This window comes from Indicator indicator, chromosome Z (assembly GCF_027791375.1).
Source record: "Indicator indicator isolate 239-I01 chromosome Z, UM_Iind_1.1, whole genome shotgun sequence".
NCBI lineage: Eukaryota > Metazoa > Chordata > Aves > Piciformes > Indicatoridae > Indicator > Indicator indicator.
The window spans coordinates 38034795-38056424 of NC_072053.1; the positions used below are offsets into that span (position 1 = coordinate 38034795).

The following is a 21630-nucleotide window of genomic DNA, read 5'->3' on the forward strand; positions in this document are numbered from 1 at the left end:
GAAACCTCTAAGTTGCCTTCTGAGTACCCTAATTAGATGGTGATTTATATTAATTGCACAGTAGAGTCACATTTTGCAGCTTTAGAAAGCGACTTCTTTCTTCTTGCCATCAACAAATCTGTTAAACAGTTGACCTTGATAATCTGCCAGACACAAGGATCCCGACCTAAAATATATTCCTGATCATTAGCAGAAAGAAATTGTGTTTAGGGTATTTGCTTGCTTTGGACTGATGATGCATCTTCCAGTTACTGTAACAACGAGTTTGTAGGGGAAGGTAGCTAGATGAATGGTGATCTCACTGTATGCTGGGACTTTTGCTTTATAAACGTAATACACAGAAATCACAGGATCACAGAAATTAGGGGTTGGAAAGGACCTCTGGAGATCTTCAGGTCCAACCCCTCTACCTGAGCAGGACCTATAATCTAGCATAGGTCGCACAGGAATGAATCCAGATGGGTCTTGAAAGTCTCCAGAGAAGGGGACTCCACAACCTCTGTGGGCAGCCTGTTCCAGTGCTCTGTGACCCTTACAGTAAAGAAGTTCTTCCTCATGTTGAGGTGTAACCTCCTGTGCTGTAGTTTACATTCACTGCCCCTGGTCCTATCACAGGGCGCAGCTCAGAAAAGGCACCCAACCCTCATATATTCATATACGTTTATTTAATCCCCCCTCAGTCTTCTCCTCTCCAGACTAAACAGCCCCAGATCTCTTAGCCTCTCCTCATAAGGCATGTGCTCCAGTCCCTTAATCATCCTTGTAGCCTTCCATTGGACTCTCTCAAGTATATCCTTGTCCCTCTTGAACTGGGGAGCGCAGAACTGAGTGCAATATTCCAGGTGTGGCATCACCAGGGTAGAGTAGAGGGGGAGGAGAACCTCCCTTGATCTGCTGGACACACTCCTCTTAATGCACCCCAGGATACTGTTGGCCTTCTTGGCCACAAGGGCACATTGCTGTCCCGTGGATAAGTTGTTGTCCACCAGGACTCCCAGGTCCTTCTCCACAGGACTGCTCTCCAGCAGATCACCTCCTAACCTGTACTGGTGCAGTTTCTTATTGCTTCCCAGTTGCAGGACTCTGCACTAATCCTGGTTGAACCTCCTTAGGTTCCTCTCTGCCCAGCTCTCCAGTCTGTCCAGGTCTTGCTGAATGGCCACACAGCCTTCAGGTGTCTCAGTCAAGCCTCCCAGCTCGGTATCACCAGCAAACTTGCTGAGCAGACACTCTGCCTGTCTGTCCTGTCCTCAATGTCATTGATAAAGATGTTGAATGGGACTGATCTATAGTTTCCTGGAACCTCTTTCTTGACCTTTTAGAAGACTGGAGTGACATTGGCTTTCTTCCAGTCCTCAGGCACCTCTGCTGTTTACCACAATTTTGCAAAAATGATGGAGAATGGTAGCGTGACAACATCAGCCGGCTCTCTCAGCATCTTGGATAACACTCTTGGATGCATCTCCTCAGGGCCCATGGACTTGTGTATACGCAATTTGTTTAACTGCTTCCTAATCCAGTCTTCATTGACTAAGCGGAGAGTGTCTCCTGCAGGCTTTCTTTCCTTCAGCCAGGATCTGGAGTTCACAGGGCCGGGTTTTAGGAGTAAAGACTGCAACAAAGAATGTATTTAGCAGCTTGGCCTTCTCTGCATTCTCAGTGATCAGGGCTTCCTCCTCAGTCAGCAGTGGGCCCACACCTTCCCTATGAAAGTGCAATATACTTCAAAATACTCCAAAAAACATTTGAATTACTCATTATCATGAAAATACAGAATTATCACATAGGTATTTTAGAGGTTCATATTTCAAACATATAGCTAGACCCAAAAGGTAAAATGTTGGTATACTGCCTTGTTGTTGATAAAGTGTGAAATCTGAATCTATTTAAATCAGGAATTCTTGAAAATTGCAGATTGTCAGTTACTGTGCTGGTTTTGTCTGAGGTAGAGTTAAACTTCTTCCTTGTAGCCAGTGGAAGCTGTATTTTGGTTTGGTGTTGAAAAGCGTGTTGATAACACAGGGATGTTTTAGTTCTTGTCGAGCAGTGCTTACACAGCGTCAAGGCCTTCTCTGTTTCTCACACTGTTCTACCAGCAAGTAGGACGGGGGGACGTACATGAAAAGTTGGGAGGGGACGAAGTTAGAGCGAATTACTTTAACTGTCCAAAAAGATACTCAGTGGCATGTAGCATCATCATCCTCAGCAATAAAACTGAGGGGGAGACTGGCCGGGGGCCTGCTGCTCAGAGACCAGGCGGGCATCATTGAGTTAGTGGTGAGTAATTTTTTTCATTTACATGGCTGATTTTTCTTGGGCTTTGTTTTCTTATCTTTGTTATTTTTTTCTTCCTTGCAATTAAAAAAATAATTATTAAACTGTTTTTATATTAAGGTATGAATTCCTTTCTCACTTTTACCTTTCCACTTCTCACCCATCTCACCATGGGTGAGAGGGAGTGAGTGAGGTGCTGTGTGGTGCTTAGTTGCTGGCCAGGTTTAAACTATGAGAGTGACTTGCAACATGGTGTTTCTGGAATAAAGGTGCCGAGTGATTCCGTTTGCTTTTCAGATTACACTCACAATGCACGCAGTTTTTGTGAGATAATAGTATTTTGGTTTGTTCTGAATTCATATATTGGGTGCAGCTATTTTGCCTGAGTGATCTACTTTCCAGTTGTGAGACTGACATATAAATTGTGTGGGACTTTATGTCACTGTGCTGATTATGTGGAGTGATGAGGGGGTGAAGGAACAAGGGAAAAACAATCACCACGTGTGGAGAAGCCCTGTAGAAAGTGTTTTCATAACCCCTTCACAGAACTTTCAAAGCCCTCATCACGGGAAGACAGCAGCAGACACTTTGTGGTTTTGCTTTTGTTTTTGGGGGGTTTTGGGGGTTGGGGGTCTTTTGTTTGGTTGGTATTTTGGGGGCTTTTGGTGGTGGTGGTTGCTTGGGGTTTTTGTGTTTGTTGTGCTTTTTGGTTTTTTGTTATTTTGGGGTTTTCGGCGGTTTTTTTTTGCGGGGGGGGGGGTGTTGGTGTGTGGTGCTGGTGGCAGTTCTGTTTTTCCTAAAGCATATGTGAAATGGAGGGCATTGATTCAGTGGATCTTGGGATAACTAACAATTTGGGGGTTTGTTATTTCTTGTTGTGGCAACATTTGCAGTTCATAGAAGTACTTGTAAATGAAAACACAAAGTATATATAACAGTAAGCTGTGTGATCTTGGGTTTTCATGTTAAAAATAGAAAAAAAGGGTTTGTGTGGCTTGTCCATTCTCTCTCTCTTGAATTTGCAAATGAATGCGAAAAAGCTTGTAAAAGAAGAGTGAAATAGATGTTATTTATGGTTTAAGAGCTGTGTAATTGTGAATACTTTACTAATGACATTTTCATTTTTTAATAAGCAAGTAGAATTACAGGTATTAAGGAAAGTTCTCGCAGTGTCATCATTGAATACATTATGCATAAACCAATACCCACCAAAGAAGCTTGAAAACAGAATCCTGTATAGCATGAGTAAAATAAAATTACCAACTATCGTTTCATACATGTACTTCTAGTCTAAAGAAGGGCCAAGGGGTATTTTCATTATCAGAAATTCATTTGCAAAGTGGAAAAGGTTACCTTATGTCATCTCTGAAAAAAGTCTGTTAGGTTAATTCAAAGACAATTAGTAAAAGCCAAATAAATGCCTGAGTTAAATTGCCCATTTTTACTGTATAACACGACTTACAGATTTCTCCTGATTTCTTGTGCAATTTTCTGTTTACTTAGACTTCAGGCTCGAATTGCTCACAGAATCCAGGAACTGGAGAACTTGCCTGGCTCTCTACCCCCTGACCTGCGAACCAAAGCTACAGTGGAGTTGAAGGCACTTAGGTTACTGAATTTCCAGCGCCAGGTAATGCATTTTTCTTCAGGAAAATTCTTACAGAGGTGACAGCCAAATGTGTTCATATAGTAGAGAGTCAACTCACAAGAGGTATTGCAGCAGCACAGAAGTAAAGCAGGAGATTTTGCATGAGAGCAAACTTCACCGATAAGCATATCAGAGATATATATAGCTAGCTTAGATTTTATTTTGTTAATAAAAATGTGCAAGTGTTCTTTTCGCTTCCTGCTTTATCTCCCAGTCTAAAATGTAAACATAGAGATGTGTCTTTCATAACGAACATGGCACTGAAACAAAAAACAAGAACCGGACAGGCTGTAAGCTTACTTTCAACACAAATCCCAGTAGGCACCTCTCTCTGGACATACTGAATACTTGTCTTGGGATTCTATTGTTTTAGGAAGAGTTGTATGTTAGTGTTGTGTTTGTTATTTCTCTGTGATCTGTTTTTAAGATTTCCACTATAATGGCTTACAAATTTTGAAATCAAACTGTAGCTTTTTCATACCTAAGATGGATGGTGAGTGCATGCATTAGCAAATGAATTTCAGGAAGGGAATCACACTGCCAGACTCTTATGGGTCTTTTGCCATTGTTTTCCAGCTAGTTTGGAAGAACAAAGATGTCATCTGGCAGGTCAAACAAAAATGCCTCCTGACAGAAGCCTTGGGAGTAGTTGTGCCATGATGTCCAAGTCTTCCTTCCCTCTACCCTGGGCGCTGCTTTGTAATGAAGTTTTGTCAGAGATCTAATGAAAGCAGGCTCTTCCTGTTGTACTGCTGGGACTGTGACAGTACTGTTCCAAGCCCCTAACATTCACTTGTTCCTGCTCTCCACTGTGCAGCCAGCAGTGAAATTGAGTTGTCACCTACATTTAGGTCCAGCTCTAGAAAGTGTGTTATGCATGTAGTACATTCATGTTTTACGTTGATGGTGTGACATGTTGATAGTTCCTTTCATTACAGCCCAACAGTCATTTGCATCATCTTGTATAGAAGGAAGCAATTATGATTAAGAGTAATGAATACTTCTGGCTATCCTCTGGAGACCTAAAATTTGTTTAGGGAAACAGACATAGCTGCTGCAGTTGTATAGGCGCTGGATCATTTCAGAACTGTAATGGAAGAGGAAGAGGGGGCAGGAGCATCTGGGCTGTTACTGTTTTATTCATCAATACCAGTGTTTAAAGTTGCTCCTCCATGTATTAAAAATTAATTAGTTTTTAAAGTGTTTATTTTTTCCCACTGGTAGCTAAGACAAGAGGTAGTAGCTTGTATGCGTCGTGACACAACACTGGAGACAGCACTGAACTCAAAAGCCTACAAACGCAGCAAGCGTCAGACTTTGAGGGAGGCACGTATGACAGAAAAACTGGAGAAGCAGCAGAAGATAGAACAGGAGAGGAAGCGCAGGCAGAAGCATCAGGTATTTTAACTTATTAGCTGTTTGCCCTGTGAGAGAAATGCACCTTGCTTTGCTGTATGGGTCTTCTCTATTACATATTCATTTATCTTTGGAGTTTCCAGAGTTAAAATAACTCCAAATGATATGATGGCCCATTGGAAAACAGTAAAATTAGAACTTCAGTATTCATGATTTCAAGTCCTTTGCTTTGTCCCAAGTGCTTGTGCTAACTTTTTTCTCTTTCTAGGAATACCTGAACAGCATATTGCAGCATGCTAAGGATTTTAAGGAGTACCACCGCTCAGTTGCTGGGAAGATTCAGAAACTTTCTAAAGCTGTGGCAACTTGGCATGCCAACACTGAGCGTGAGCAGAAAAAAGAAACAGAAAGAATTGAGAAAGAAAGAATGAGGAGACTAATGGTAAGGAGTAGAGGAAGAGAGATAGTAATTTCAGCTAGAATGTCTTTCCTAACACTTAATATTAACATTTTACCAACATAGAACTGAAAGGGAATTTATGTGCCTTCTTTGAAACATGCTGGTAAAAAAACTCAAGTATCTTAGGTCAGGTGCAGAACTCTAGTCCCTCTCCAGAATCTGTTCACACCATGAGTAAAGACTCAACACTCTGGGTTTAAAAATCACAAAATTAGATGCAGAAATAAGGAAATACTAAGATGTTAAAACCTTAGCATAAAAATCATAAAATCATCATAGAATTGTTTCAGTTGGAAAAGACCACTGAGATCACTGAGTCCAACTATTGACACCACTGTGGCCATTAAACCATGTCCCGAAGATCCATGTCCACACGTTTTTTGACCAAAAGGTTTGTAAAACATAAATCAAGGACTGTTATGGGAAAATAACAAATGTTTAGGCCCCAGAGCATTTACTAAATTTGCATAGTAATCAGCATTATAGAGGTCTTTTATGATTAGAGATAATTCCTAACAGCCTATATAACCAAGTTCATAAAAATGTCAATTATGAGAGAAAAAAGAGTGAATTATGAAACAAAAAAAATATAGTCTTGCTATTTGAGAAATATTTTTGTGCATCATGATGTTAAGCTTATGTAAGTCAGTTTAATATACAGTATTGTTAAAAATAAAAGATACCTGCTGCTGAAAAATGTGAAGTAGAGTTGAATGCCCGAATATGGCACAGGATCCTAGTGCTTCCAGGGTATAAGTGCTTTTTCCTAAGACTCCTTCACAACACTGTAGTTAAGCTCTTAGTATAGACACAGCATTTCACAGGCATTTTCTGTTTGGGGCCTTGTACTCAGATCTTGGCCCCTACTGTGCAGTTAAATCCTTCTGCAAAAGTAAACTGTGTGTGATTGTGATGGTTTGAAACTGTCTTTTTAGTTTTTCCTTGCAAAGTTCAAGCAGAGAAAGTGAAAGAATGTAAATAAGTCACTGTTGGGTGTAAGAAAGCAAAATACTGATTGTTCTAAGCACTTCCATTGGATAGATAGAAATGTTTAAGAACTATTACTCAAAACAAAGTGGGGCACTCTGCACATTCTGCGTTCTGCAGTGGGGGCAGCTTGCTGGGGTATCTGGCTGCTGTTTTCTTCTTCTCTTCTGGCTGAAGATAACACACTGACCTTGGCGAGCTAAGTTAACAACTTTCTGCTTTAGCTAACTCTGCTTTCTGCCAGGGGGGCCTGGGGGAGGAAGCTCCTGGGAGAGAGGCCCCTTTGGGAAAGGTCCCTTTGGGGGGAAGCAAAGAGAGCTTGGCTGTGCATTTCTGTTGATTGTATATATTTGTAAATGCTGTGAATTTTGTATATTTGTACTTATTCATTGCATTTCATCATAGATTTTAGACTCTGCCTGTAAATACAGCTTTCTTTTGCTTCCAGACTGAGCTAGCCTGGTTATTGTCAGTGGGGGGGGAATTTCAGCTCCCACTGACACAGTGATGTTAGTGGGGATGTTTCGCCTGTTTTGTTTTAGTCCAGTTGCAATAAATTCTAAACTTGTGGATACATACTAAGAGTTTTTACAAAGAGCTTTTCTCTCAGACACTTGATGTCGTCTACAGAAATGTGCTTTGTATAAAACTCTTCACGTATCTTTTCAGGAATGTTGAATTAATTTCACAGATTGTCCTTCACTGACTACAATTGAAAGTGGTGATTATAGCACAGCTCGTTAGTACATGTCACATGCAGGAATGGGCATTGGTATGATTCAAAAAGATACCACCAAGAAAAGCTTGAATATCAAAAAGCATTACCTTCTTGAGATTACATTAACAGTGTATTCAGTCTGTAGTCCAGCTGCCTTCCCAAACCAATGTCAACATCAAGTTCAAAGCAGTTGACACAGGGCATTTTTCAGTCATGTCTGGAAAACCTCCAAGATCAGAAATGGCACAACTTCTCTGCCTGTTCAGGTCCTTTGAGCATATTGACTGGTATCTCTCAGTTTCATGTCCTTGGAAGACCTGATTAGAGTGCCTCTCATTCCTTCCTCTGGGCCACTGATAGAGATGTTCAACACAACATATTCTAGAAAAGATCACTGTAGTATCCCTCTTATTGTCTCGAGATAGATTACAACCCTCCACAGTCTTGTGGAGGAGAATTTGGGTGTCTTGGATGAAAATCTGGACATGAGCCAACAATGTGCATTTGCAGTCCAGAAAGCAAATGGCATCCTAGGCCGCATCAAATGACGTACGAGTTGGTTGGGGTTTCTTTGGAATCATTTCTGTCATGGCTGATGGCTACTTTGTATTACTAGGCTGAAGATGAAGAAGGCTACCGTAAGCTGATTGACCAAAAGAAGGATAGACGCCTGGCCTACCTGTTGCAGCAGACAGATGAGTATGTGGCTAACTTGACTAACCTGGTATGGGAGCATAAACAGGCACAAGCAGCCAAAGAGAAGAAGAAGAGAAGGAGAAGGAAGAAGGCAAGTAGTTACAGCTGGTACTTTTAGGCTATCTGTTCTTCAAATCGATTTTTAATGTTAGTAAATGTAGGGGTACCCAATTGTCATACACACTTGTATGACATACATGTCACACAGAGTGCTTGAAGTTATCTACAGTGCTAAATTCCTAACAGAGAGAACTCCCCTTTCTCCACTGAAGTAAGTAAGAAATCTGCTGTCATTAATTCTGAAGAAGTGAGAATGAGGCAGGACTATAAAATGAAGGCTTTCTACAGGCAAAATCGGTTCAAGCACGTAAATTAAAGTACACAGAAAAGATGCAGTGAATCCAAAATACATTGTGTGAAGAAGATGGGAAAAAATCTGATTAGTGTAACTGTTTCACAAGGTAACTAAACTTGTCTTGGTCCTTTTTGTAGGACCATTGGAAATTAATAGAACTTGGGCAGGCTCATTATATTAAATGGATATTATGCCTGTGGTATTACTCATTGTGCATTCTTAATAATTAATTGAAGCTTTTCAAAATTACCTTTTTTCATACATAATGTTTTACTCTGTGAGAGAGACTTGTGGAAACTGAACAGTGCTATTTAAAAGAAAAAAGACGTGTGTGAAATAATCCTTAAGTAATGATTTGTCATTTTTGTGACCTCTGAGTACCATTCATCTCTTTGCAGGATGGATAAGAGGATTTCTATAATCCATTTCCATGCCTGGTTTGCTGCTAATTATATTTACATGCTTTCCAAGCAACACTCTAAATATCAGCATATAAAAAAAAATAATTTTGGAGATTTAATGGCCTAAAATATTCTCAATGTTTGCTTCTGTCCGTCTCCAAAACTTCTGAACTTTCTGTTGAGAATATATTCTTCACATAGAAACAATCCTCTCCCTACAAAGATGTAACGTGGTTCTTGACCCGTATTACCAGTGAGAACAAACCTGATTGAACATACAGAATTCTAAGAAGATTATCCCTCATGACATAGTGTGTGGAGTAGATTCATTGCTCTAATGAAAAATTACTTCTTCAGCAATCCACATCTGTGATACGGTTCTATTTTTATGTCCATTTAGCTGAAGTATATATGAGGAACAGAGTCTCTTCTGGCCACATCTATACATACATAGTTTTCTGTCACTGAAGTAGAAAGGAAATGCACCCCGTAAATGTGCATATACATATCCCAGCCGAAACCCTAAAGGCAAATTGACAGAAAAAAAATCTCATCTCTACCTTGATCATCTGCAGCTTCTTGTTTGTAATTCAGTTTTTTCCATAAAGCATTTGCTCTTCTGTCAAGGAGAGTGTACATAAATAATACCTTCTGTTTTAATTTATAGTTTCATGAATTCATTGTTGCATGGCTGCAGCACTGAAGTTAGTGGGCACTGTGTCTTTTTTCTGAGTCATACACATTTAATAATTTGCTTATTTATGTTTAGTAATCCATGTAAAACACAGTTTAATGTACTAGTGCCTGTAGTTAAAATGAGAGCAGAGTTACTGCTATTTTCTCTTAGAAATGGGAATGAGGAAGTAGATGGTGAAGAAGTACTTCTTGTCTCTGTCAGGCTTACATTATATAATATCCAAGTGAACCCTCTACTCTTAGGAGAATGAGATTTCAGATTAGTTTGTTTTTCCTCTGAGATAAAATTTGAGGAATCTTAACAGTAGATTTCCCGTTTGCCTTTTTTCACGTTCCTGCATTTTCATCTTCTGTCTCCAGCCTCTTGTTCAGCTGATGTCCCACATGCTCACTGCAGTCATGGATTAAAAAAGACCCAACAACTCCAAATAAAATTTTCATCTGATTCGCTAATTTCATGTGTTGTGCAACCTTTTGCTTTCATCTGTAAGAGTTTTTTGTGTCAGGGAATGAATAAAACGTAGCTTCCTACTTCTATAAAATTGCTGTCTCCTTGTCACAGTTTAAATTGTCAGGATTAAAGATATCTTTGCACAGTCCAAAACATAAGCATGAGATACCTGACATTCTTTACATTTATCTCCCTTGTAACATATGCTTTTGCTTTCCAGAATGGTTTTTAACTATAGGCTGAAAAAGCTTCCACTTGCACATCAGGATTTGATCTTTGCACTGTGAACAGTGCTGATGCTTATTGATTATTTGTGGTAGTGTGTTTTAGTTGCAGGGTTCTTCTCATTGGCTATAGCAAAGTTAAAACAATCTTTATTGGGCAGCAGTCTTGTGTGCTCCTCTTGTTCTTTCGAGTTAAAAATATCCTCTGTCAATGTTCCTCCTTCAGCTGAAGCCAGATAACGTGCTGTTTAACTTATCCTGACCCTCTGTTTGTTAGAACTCCTCAATTCTGTTACAGTTCCTTTCTTTGCCAGCAAACGTGTTTGCTTCCCAGGAAGGTGGAAGCAAGCAGCCTTCAAGCTCACAATGATGTTGTTCTTACTGAGCTGTTGCATTGGGAAGGACCAATGGCATTTGTGCAGCCCATTCATGAATTTATAAGCCTCTTCTTCAGGTAGTTTTTGGTATAATAAAGAATATTGTACTTCATAAATATTTTAAAGGTTTTAGATCATACTTAAGCTTAGCCAAATTTCCATTTTTGCTAATAACTAGTGAAAAGGTGGTTAACAAAGATGATTAGGCCTTTGTCTTGAAGTATGAATTCTATGTTAGAAATAAGGACAAAAGTTTTTTTAAATCTGGAATTGACTTGTGTTTATTTCCATGTGTTCATTTAAAGTTTGTGCCTTGGAAAATGGACTTTGATGCAAAGACAAAGGCTCAGGCTTGATCTGAAACAGATACTGAGTATCACCTTGATGTTCAGAAGTGGAGATGTGACATTCCTTAAGTGTATTTCTTAAAAAGAAAACAAAACAATTGGATTATCTGGATTTATCAGACACATTAATAATTATACTTGGAAGTTGTTTACCCATAAAACACAATTTAAGAGATCTGTACTTCTCCTTAGTCTGATCTCTTTAGATTTGGTATCAAAATAAGACTGTGCTGTAGTACTACAAATGCAGCACTGTGACAGGAGTAGAAGCTGTATTCTGCCTCTTCTTGCTCATTGTCAGAATTGTTTAGGAAAGTTCCAATTCAGAAGCAAACTGTATCTTCCATTTTCTGATAATGTCCTGATACTCTTCAGTAGGGTAAATGAGTATAAGCTTTGATGAAGATCCTACTTATACCTCCAGGGTGGTGCCTGGGGGAAAAAAAAAAAAAACACACACCCACCCACCAAAAAACTGACTTACTCCAGCTAGGAAATTCAGGGTTCTTTTGACTGTAATTTGAGTAATCGAGACTTACTTGAGATACAGTACAAAGAACTCCCAAAATAACATTACTAGTTAGTTGTCAGACTAAAAAATGTTCTGAGCATACCCAAAATAACAGTTTGCGCAAATACACAATCTGCGTTGCCTAGTGACACTTCTGAAAACAAGATTAAAGCACTTTACAGGAAATTAGCAGTAAATCGCATGGAAATTAATTACTATTTATTTTTGTATTAGCACATTCTGTAAGCATCTAAGCTCTAGGTCTGGACCAGAAATTGCGTAGGCCAGCCACTTCTTAGATGCAGATTTATTACAACGACTAGAGGTGTTGTAGGTACACTATTCATACCAATAGTAGTTTATGTGTGTGGTAGTAACTCTGTGCCTGTCTCTACCTGTATCCAGCCACAACTTAAGTTATGTGCTTCTCAGGCTATTCAGAAATAGACTGACATAAATTCATGATCCAAAATGCTAACATGGTATAAAGTATTCTCTCTGTACTTGTAATGTGACCCTGATATTTTTGACTTCTTCATTTGTTGTAGAAGGCTGAGGAAAATGCAGAAGGAATGGCATCTGGTCTTGGTCCTGATGGAGAGGTATGAATTTTGCAAGGTGTTTTATTGTTATTATTTTTTGCTAAAACTTTGCAGTGATTGTTCTGCATGTGCTGTTGCTATAGTTGAAAAAAGAAGACAACAGAAGTTCTGAGAATAGCTATTGTTTGTAACCAGGAATCAACCTAAATAAAAATTTATGCTAGCTTGTTTCTCTTCAGAAAGTTTTGGAGACTGAAATAAAAATACATTGAATCTATCAATGAGTATGCTGAAGAATTCTCAGATTTGTTACGTGCTTAGAAGTAAATTATTGTCTTGCAATCCACCTATAGTCATAGCTTATTTTCTAAAAGACATTATAAATACAACATGTCCTGGCTTTTTATTTTTGTAAAATACAATGCTGACATTACATGTAATTACCGCTCAGACACAGGACAGACCTTAGTATTGTCATGTCTTAAGACAACTGAAAGTTCTTCCTCAGAAGCAAATGTAGTTTTTCTGTGTCATTCTTTGGGTAATATTTTTTCATTCAGTAGCAGAGCATATGCCCTTTTTTATTGCATTTTTATGGAAAGACTTTAGAATTGTATTTATTGGTTTACTTTTGGTCTTCATAGTTGCAAGTGATGTTTTTGCTGATGTGGTCAGAGAGTCCTACAGCAAAATCCTTTAATGTAGTTATAGTTGCACAAGGAAAATGCACATAATATTCTTGTAACTTCAGTATTTATGGAAGTGGGGTAGGTTGTATACTCTGGCAGTCACTGTATTTGTAGCTGTTTAGAATTATTTTTCTTGTTCATATGTATTTTTTTATATATATATATACACACACATATATATGGAATAAGTTCTTCAACAGGAGCAGTATGAGAAGGCTAGAAGTTTTTAAAGGAGAAAATCTCTGATCAGACAGGGCAGAGAAATAGCACAAAAAGTAATTACACTACTCTGGTTTTGTTAGAGCAGCAGCGTAAGGAAAAGGTTTTGTTGGTTCAGGTGCTTTGTCAGCTTAATTGAAGAAGTCAGGACAATGGATCTTCAAAACAGGCCTTCTTTACTTAAAAGGTTGGCTAAATTGTTACATCCTTGTTTCTCTATATAAGAGAAAGGTCATAAGGTTAATGTATGTTTTTTTCTTACAGTTGTCCGTTGGTGTAAGTAGCAGGATTAAGTGTCTTGGTTCACAGAAGCCAACAGTATATTCTTTTCCATACTCTTGTTAATTTATTTGGAATGCTGTGATACTTCTGTATATGTCGTATAGAATATGTTACATTGCATGTAACACTGTGACTTAGTGTTTGCTTATGATGGTGTAGGAGAGTGTAGCTTCTGAAAAAGGAATTTCAATGCTTGTTCAAATGTGGAATTTTGAAGGTGCTGTTAGCTATTATTGTTTATGACATGCATGAATTTCAGTTGCCACATGATAAAATTTTATTTGAATTTTCAGCCCATAGACGAGAGCAGTCAGATGAGTGATCTTCCAGTCAAAGTGACTCACACTGAAACAGGGAAAGTCCTTCTTGGACCAGAAGCACCAAAAGCTAGTCAGCTGGATGCTTGGCTGGAAATGAACCCTGGGTAAGTAGTGAGCATAAAAGTAGGCTGCATTTTCTATTTGCATTGATATTTTTAATCGACTTATCCTTCCTCACCTTCCAAATACCCTTCTCCCTCCTTGTTTTTTTATTCTTTTTTCAATCTATTATGTATAAGCTGAGTAGGAGATATATTGAAACTAATCCCTTGTCTTGTTATTTGTAATTCGTTATCTTTATGGTCTTTGTACAGCTATGAAGTTGCTCCCAGGTCAGACAGTGAAGATGAAAGTGGTTCTGAGTATGAGGAGGAGGTATGTAGTTATTCCATGTGGTAGTTTCCTCTTTTTCCTAAGGAAGAAAGGGAAAGTAAAGATACCAAATCTTCAAGGTAACAGATACTGTTAACAATCAATACCCATATTTGCATAGTATTCTTCAGACAAGGACTTTTAATCAACAGGCTAGTAGCAGAACTCAGTGGAGAATTCAGATCTCCAAAGTCTGTCAGTGTTTACAATGCTAGACCAAATGACCACTGAAATTGACTGAACTGTATATGTTGTAAAAGTACGTGCCTTTGTAGGACTAATTACTGCTAATGTAATTCAACAAAACTCTCAGTATTAAGATAGGAGGGGAGGAGCTAATATCTGTCAGATGTTAGCAGGAATTTTAAAGATACTCCTGCAATTTTATTACTGACTCTCTGGCAGCAGTGTTTTTTAGAGATGGGGAAATCCTTCTTAGGAGAGAGAATACACTTGCAGAACTTGGAGCGGTGTTTTGTTCATCTTATTAGTGAGATTTTAAATTGGTTGTTCTTTGCAACTGTAACCATAAGTCAAGTTCAGTTATGTTTAAAAGAGTAAAAGTGTGGTCTGTTTTAAAAAAGTTAAGAAACTAGAAGCCTGGAAGAGCTGTATGATACAACATAATGACATAAACATGTACATGGTATTGGAATCTGCTTCATGTATATGACAGAGTAAGGTTTTTAAAAGCAAGATCATAAAAGTGAAAACAGTTTATTTCAAAGTATAATGACTTGGTTAATGTGTGTTAAAAAATATCTTCTTGTTACGTGGCAGTGCAATTCTGTTGAATAAGTCTAAGTCGGACTTTGTGATTCAGGTTTCTGTTATGAAGCAGTGATCAATGAAAGCTGATCAGTATGTGAATGTCGGCTGAAAGTATGACTTAGGAAGATGTTGCACTTCCCACCACTCCTTTTCTTTTTTCTGTTTTTTTTGTAGGATGATGAAGAAGAATCAAGCAGATTAGAAACAGATGAGAAGATACTCTTGGATCCTAACAGTGAGGAGGTTTCTGAGAAAGATGCAAAGCAAATCATTGAGTGAGTGTTCTTTGCATCCTGGGTTTTTATTAGAAATTGTGGTGTCTTAGAGTGCCATTCCCCAAGACTAGCTTACTCTGGATTGCATGGATTTGTAGTAGCTTTTCTGGTACAAACACCTGCAAGAGAAGGTACGTGATCATTGGGTATTAATTGTGTACTGTTTATGTAGTAGCTTACACCCTGTGATATACTTGTCACAGTTGAGGATTTGCACTGTTTCTTCAGCCTCACCTGTTTGAGCCATCGTCAAAAGATACTGTTCATTTGTGGGAGTTCACTGTGGTTCTATATGCTTTCCAGGACAGCCAAACAAGATGTGGATGATGAATACAGCATGCAATATAGTGCAAGAGGGTCTCAGTCCTACTATACTGTTGCCCATGCGATCACAGAAAGGGTGGAAAAGCAATCTTCTCTTCTTATTAATGGCACTCTAAAGCATTATCAGGTGAGAAATCATTAAAACATTAAAATATATGGAAGTTGGAATTATGCTCAACATTTCAATGTTATTTCAAGTAGAAAATTGAAAATCTGTTAAATAGAAGATCTTTATTAGGTTAAAATTTGGGAATTATATGAACAAAGCAATGACAGTTCTCTAGCAAAGGTAATGTTTCATACATAGTGAATCAATAGTAATACCAACTTTCCGCATATACCTGTAACTTTCTTTTCTTTTAGTATTTTGGTTTTGCTGTCCTCTTCATTGACCAGGAGTTTCAGTTTTGCTTATTGTTTCCATTTGTGGTTGGTTAACAGTATTTTTCTTCTTCCCAGTATTTCAGTGCAGTGAAAGATAACATAGGAAACAAAAAGGTACACTGTGGAGGCTGATGTCCCATATTCTTTACAGACATCCAGTGGACTTAGTAACTAGGAGCTTCTGTATTCTGATGTAAGATAGATGTATATATTATTGAAGACATCCTTGGTACATATTTTCAACACATCTGCTACTGTACAGCTTTCTATGGAACTCCAAAAACCTGCATATTTTCTACAGTCAAAACGTATTTCTACATGCACATAAAATAAAGAACGATTCTTAATGACCAAGATATCATGAAGATGTGTATCTATTTCTGCTTGCAGAGAACTAGGAAGGAATACTGTGTTCTAAAGCGTGCAAAGCATTGTGTTTTCATCTTCTGCTTCATATGCTTCTCAGCCCTATCATCCATTAAAAATGGAGACTTAAGCTCATTTATCTTTTTAAAGCATTATAGTGTTTTTATATTGGGCTCCTCTCTGTGGGACATGGTCAGAGACATGGTGGAAAAACAGTAAGCAAAAGCTGAAGGAAGAGGGTTAAAAGTATATGTACAGAGCAGGACAGTACTGCTGCAAAGCAGGGGCTCAGAGTTGTTTTACCTTTGATTTTTTCAGTCACTGACTGCTGACTGTATAAAGCTTTGAGTAAACCAGACTCAAGGCTGGACCTGCCTTGGGCAGGGGACTTGCCTGTGGCCTGCTTTTTCACCGTAAAACTCCATTTGACTTTGAATTCTCTTGGCACTTCTAGGTCTCACTGGGAACCCTCAACAAAAAGAGCAATGTGTCATTTTGGGATTGATTTTTGACTACGCTAGGTTAAATAACTTTAAATAACTTTTCTAGCATCAATGAGAATGCTGTAACTAAGGCAAGATAGAATCCAACCAAAAAGAGAAATAGGCCACTTTCTTAGCTATATATACATTGTCTGGCTTGTGCACACAACAAAACAGGGAGCAAATGGATTCAGTCACAGCCTTCTTAACTGTATAATCTTGATTTGTTGTCTGGAAAGGTTTGCCCAATGAATGCTAAATGAATAGTATATAACAATATTAATGTGATCGCCATATTGTCTTAAAGTACTCATGGATGGGAAATTAAGATTGTAGTAATTTCTTTACTTCCTGAATTGAAATTAATTGTGGAACATACAAATATTCTTACATTTTGCAGATCTGTTTTGCAGTGCAATTTCCCTCTGTGCTACAAAGCAAAATAATTCTATCTGTGGAGTCACACAGACACTCATAGGGATTACTAGTCCTTTAGCTGCTCAATGTAATATCTCTGCAATTAAATAAGTATGTTCGTTCTTCATGGTGTCTGTTCTGTATAGTAATTTTTCCAGAGGTAAGAGGCTCTCTTGTACAAGGAGCTTGATGTCAGGAATGCTGAGGCTTATCTTTGGTTCTGAAGACAACTGTTGTGCAAATTCCTGTATTTCCCTGTCCTCTAGAGATTATGTGCTTTTTCATTGTCAGTTTTTTTTCTGCTGTTTCTTGTTTTGTGCTGTCAAGTTTAATTGGATTGTCTCTTAATCAGTATCAGGATGTGTCAATGGAGAAAGTTCCATGACATAGGAGAATATACTTTACTCATTCCCACTTTGTAAGTGGGATATACGGTTGCAGAACAAATTCTGATCAACTCTTGGTGGCCTCAGTATTTAATACTAGAGTATAAATCAAGTCAGCATATACATAAAACCAGTAAATTGGAAGCATTATTTTGGATACTGTCTTGCAAGGACAACAGAAGGTTACTTCAAGCATGCGGTGTTTTCTCTCTGAACCTTTTTAGGCTTTTAATTTACTTCTCTCTCCATACATGAGAGACAATGAATGTCTGGATCTTAGAAAACTTTGCACTTGCATGAGTAATGTGATATACACATGGAAGTTTTTGCAACAAGGGAATAATCTGAGTTTAGTGCTTTCTAGCGGTACTTCTTGGAGTGTGGAACTGTGTTATGTAGACATTTTTTAGCTACAGTACTCTGGCTTCCTTCCAGCTCTGGGATTCTATACACAAGGCATAACTGGGCGAAGGGAACCTATTCTGACATGTGAAGGTATGGACAGGAGAAACTAAATGGTCATGTGCTATTAAGACCCTTAGCATGCCAGCAAGGCAGTTGATCAGTGTTACGCTTACATGTTTTGTGCAGACTTGATGGATTTGGTTTATAAAGATTTGAATTAACACAAGCAAATGCATGAAACGTACACAAGAAGTTTAAAATTTGACAGTGAAGACATTGCAGAATGAACTCCTGTATGTCAAGTATTTACCAACCTTAGATATGAGTGCCTATGTTGCTGTTGCTTTGTGTGTAGTACAAAAAAACCTTACATATATGAAATCTGGCTTCATATTATGGGCACTGCTATACAGTATTGGTGAATCCCATGTAGCTGTTAACCAGAAATTTATCTTGGTTTGTTGTTCTGGGGTTTTTTTTTTGGAGAAGGTGTCAAGATAGTCAAGGATCCCTGTACATGTAAAAGGAAATCAGTATCTAAGTACTCAGGGATCTCAGAACCTTGGTTCAGTAGTACTGGTGTTAATGATTTGTGTGAGTTTTAAATAACTGAAACTATTATTTTTCATTTCAGCTGCAGGGACTGGAATGGATGGTTTCACTCTATAATAACAACCTGAATGGAATTTTAGCAGATGAAATGGGACTGGGAAAGACAATACAGACTATTGCACTCATCACTTACCTGATGGAGCACAAAAGACTCAATGGCCCTTATCTCATCATTGTTCCTCTTTCGTAAGTAACTGATCTCTTTCTGCTATCATTGTTCCAAGTATTGCAGATTGGAGTTTCATGTGATGATAAGGTGAGGTGTACAGTGGAATTACACTGAGCATGTATTCAGTGTTTTCTGTGATAACTTCTTCCCAGATAAATATCTGGCATTGGGAAGGTGATCAGAAGCCTGATAAATTGCTTGCTTCCAATAGTTTCACTGTCTGTGCTTGGCGGTTATTGAGTTTACTGTAATTCACTGTTAAGCCACGAGAGGGGGATGGTATTTCTTTCATGTTACATGCCTCCAGGTCTCCTTTCATCTTTTACCTGTGATATTAAAAGAATGTTGCTTAATTCTTTAAACAACCTGTGCCCCTCTGATACCAAGTAATCATATTTTAATGAAATTGAATGATCTTTTAAGTACTGTATAACTACGCCTGGATGTAGGCTTGGTGAGTAATATTTACACTTCAGTCAAGTGTCCAGATTATGATTGCTGCCTCCTTTTGCTTTTCTGTAGCTTTCCAAGATGCTCCTTGCTTTGTACATTTTTTAATGCATTTTTCTTTCTCTAAAGGTAAAGTATGGGAGTTAGTGATTAAAAGTGGTATGTTTTAAATAAAAACTGTCAGACATTGTAAAGCCTGTATGTATTGTGGGATATTGCTTACTTTTGTGTGTAAGTGACTTGACTGCTGTGAAGGAGTTCCCTGACGTTTTTGTTAGATAATTTATCCACCAATTCTGCTGAATTTGTAAATATGTTGCAGGATTGGGATGAATTTTAATAGTGGCCATCTCTTTTTGAGTCATCCTGTTTTCTGGCTGTGCTGCAGTAGTAACTGATTGACTCACATAAATAACACAGTCGTGCCTCATTGTATGAATATAAATGATGTCTGGGAGAAGAGCTATAAAGTACAACAAAGTGTTATAATATTTCATATGAGCACCCTAGGAAAAATATAAAACCACCAAAACCCAACCAACCAAAGCAGACTTCTTTCACGTACTCTGTAATAATTTTTCTTACGGTTTTAAAAGAAATCTGCTGTTTCTGAATAGGTAATACTGCTGCCATTACAGGTCCAGTAAGGGGAAAAAAGAAGGGAAAAAAAACCACAAAAAAGAAAAACAAGTAACAAAAACATATGGGTGTTTTGTGCTGCTGTACCACAGTAGCAGGTGTCTTAGCCAGTAACCCAGTTTGTGGTGATCAAACATCAGAAAAACAGTGCCAAAATGGACCTGCATAGTGGCACTGGATGGCACTGTGAGTATTTCTACTCAAGTAGAACACACATTAATTCTATTATCAACTTCATTAGGCTATTTTTAAGAAGTTGTAACATCAGTTTTTCAGTTATTAGTATAAAATAACTTAAAAATGTGGTTTTTTATTTCGGGCTAACTTTTTCAATATGTTCCAAAATACAAAGATGAACACTACTCTGAACTAGTTGCTAAGAGGTTCCTTTATAAAAGCTGAATGAGGATTCTACATTTTTTTCTGTTTAGTCTCCTCTCAGAGATGCTGGCATTTTATTGCAGTATATAAAGTGCAGTTTTTAAAATATGCTGTTAATTTTGGACTTTGATTACATAAAATATGTTGAGAAGTGGGCAACTAGTTGGAAACATTTAGAAAGTTTGACCTGCAAATGATAAAATACATTAATCTTTATTTATAATCTCCATGATAGGACTTTATCCAATTGGACATACGAATTTGACAAATGGGCTCCTTCAGTTGTGAAGATATCTTACAAGGTTTGGTTTGCTTTTTATATTATTACAGAGTTGAAGGGCAAGAGTATAGAGCCTTTTTTTAATGCCTCTGAATGCGTTTCTAAACTGTTTCCTTGTGAAGTTTTGTTATGTATATTAGGTACTAGGCAGAGAGAATCATATCAAGAATACTGTAATAAACTGTAATTACTTTCACATAGTGAAATGCAGAGTAAAATAGTAAGTTATCAATTTACACAGCTTCTGATGAGAGTAAATACAAATTGTAACTGTTCCATGGTTTATGCATAGCTTTGCTATTTGAGTATGGTAGTAGTGGTATGGTAAGCCATACTAGACCACTAGGTACATGTTTCCAGTGCCCCATAATAGGAGCTTTAGAATCCAGCAACCATTTAGTGAAAGTACACTGAAGAAAGTCTGAAATGTATTGATATTTGTTTGCAATGCTGCAGAATTACCAGTTCACATGGTTGCTGTTTGTCTGGTAATTCCTAAAACCACTATATTTGTCAGAAGAGTAATGATGTCTCTTTCTCTTTTAGGGTACACCTGCAATGCGCCGCTCACTCGTTCCTCAGCTTCGAAGTGGAAAATTTAATGTTCTTTTAACTACTTATGAGTACATAATAAAAGACAAACATATTCTTGCTAAGGTAATAATGACTGTCATCTCTTAACAGCAAGATCTCGAGACACCTCAAATGGTGGCATAGCCCAGAATATATTTTTATCTCATAGGGAGGTCCTGAGGTTTTTTTCTATTCTTCAATGAAAGTTAAACCTTTTCATTTACCTTTGTATTCCTCTGTTTATGATTGGACTTACCAAACACAGGTCTTCTCCCTGTAAACACCAGAATTTTTTTGAACATGGCCAGGAGGACACATTCATTTGTGCAGCTGTGTCCACAGTGTATATCTGCATGTCCTTCGAAAAACGTGATTCTGCTCTTCTTTGTTTAATTGTATTTTATTTAATCTATAGTCCTGACCACTTTAGGGTTTGTTTGTTTTTTTTTTTCTTCATTGTTTCTGACATACTCACTCATACTAGAGCCTTTCCAGTATGTGGTCACTTTTTCCTAAATGACTAAATAGTTTCCTGTGTCATTAATTTGGTATCCAGATTCTTTACTACATATGGCTCAGTTCTGAAAGGCTCATGAACTGTCAACAGGTGGGCCTGAAATGTAGTGAGTCAGTTTGAAAGCTTCCAAGACTGTTTGATGTACACAAAAAGCAAACTGAGGAGGTGTTTTACCATATATACTATATATATAGATTACTCATTTTTCCCCTCTGATACAAAGGCAGCACATTTTTTTAGCATAATTCTGAACACTTGAAAACAGTTTGAGACT

General features: G+C 37.9%; 1 protein-coding gene across 1 annotated transcript in view; it reads left to right on the forward strand.

Moving 5' to 3' along the window:
• The window catches only part of SMARCA2 (SWI/SNF related, matrix associated, actin dependent regulator of chromatin, subfamily a, member 2), a 126341-nt gene that overhangs the window by 57188 nt on the left and 47523 nt on the right, over positions 1-21630 (forward strand). The window contains exons 7-18 of the mRNA XM_054397865.1: positions 3778-3904; positions 5147-5320; positions 5547-5720; positions 8060-8230; positions 12050-12103; positions 13527-13657; positions 13868-13928; positions 14871-14971; positions 15275-15422; positions 18370-18533; positions 20222-20288; positions 20813-20923. Of these exons, the coding sequence (XP_054253840.1) occupies positions 3778-3904; positions 5147-5320; positions 5547-5720; positions 8060-8230; positions 12050-12103; positions 13527-13657; positions 13868-13928; positions 14871-14971; positions 15275-15422; positions 18370-18533; positions 20222-20288; positions 20813-20923 (1483 nt within the window). The remainder of the gene's footprint in view (positions 1-3777; positions 3905-5146; positions 5321-5546; positions 5721-8059; positions 8231-12049; positions 12104-13526; positions 13658-13867; positions 13929-14870; positions 14972-15274; positions 15423-18369; positions 18534-20221; positions 20289-20812; positions 20924-21630) is intronic.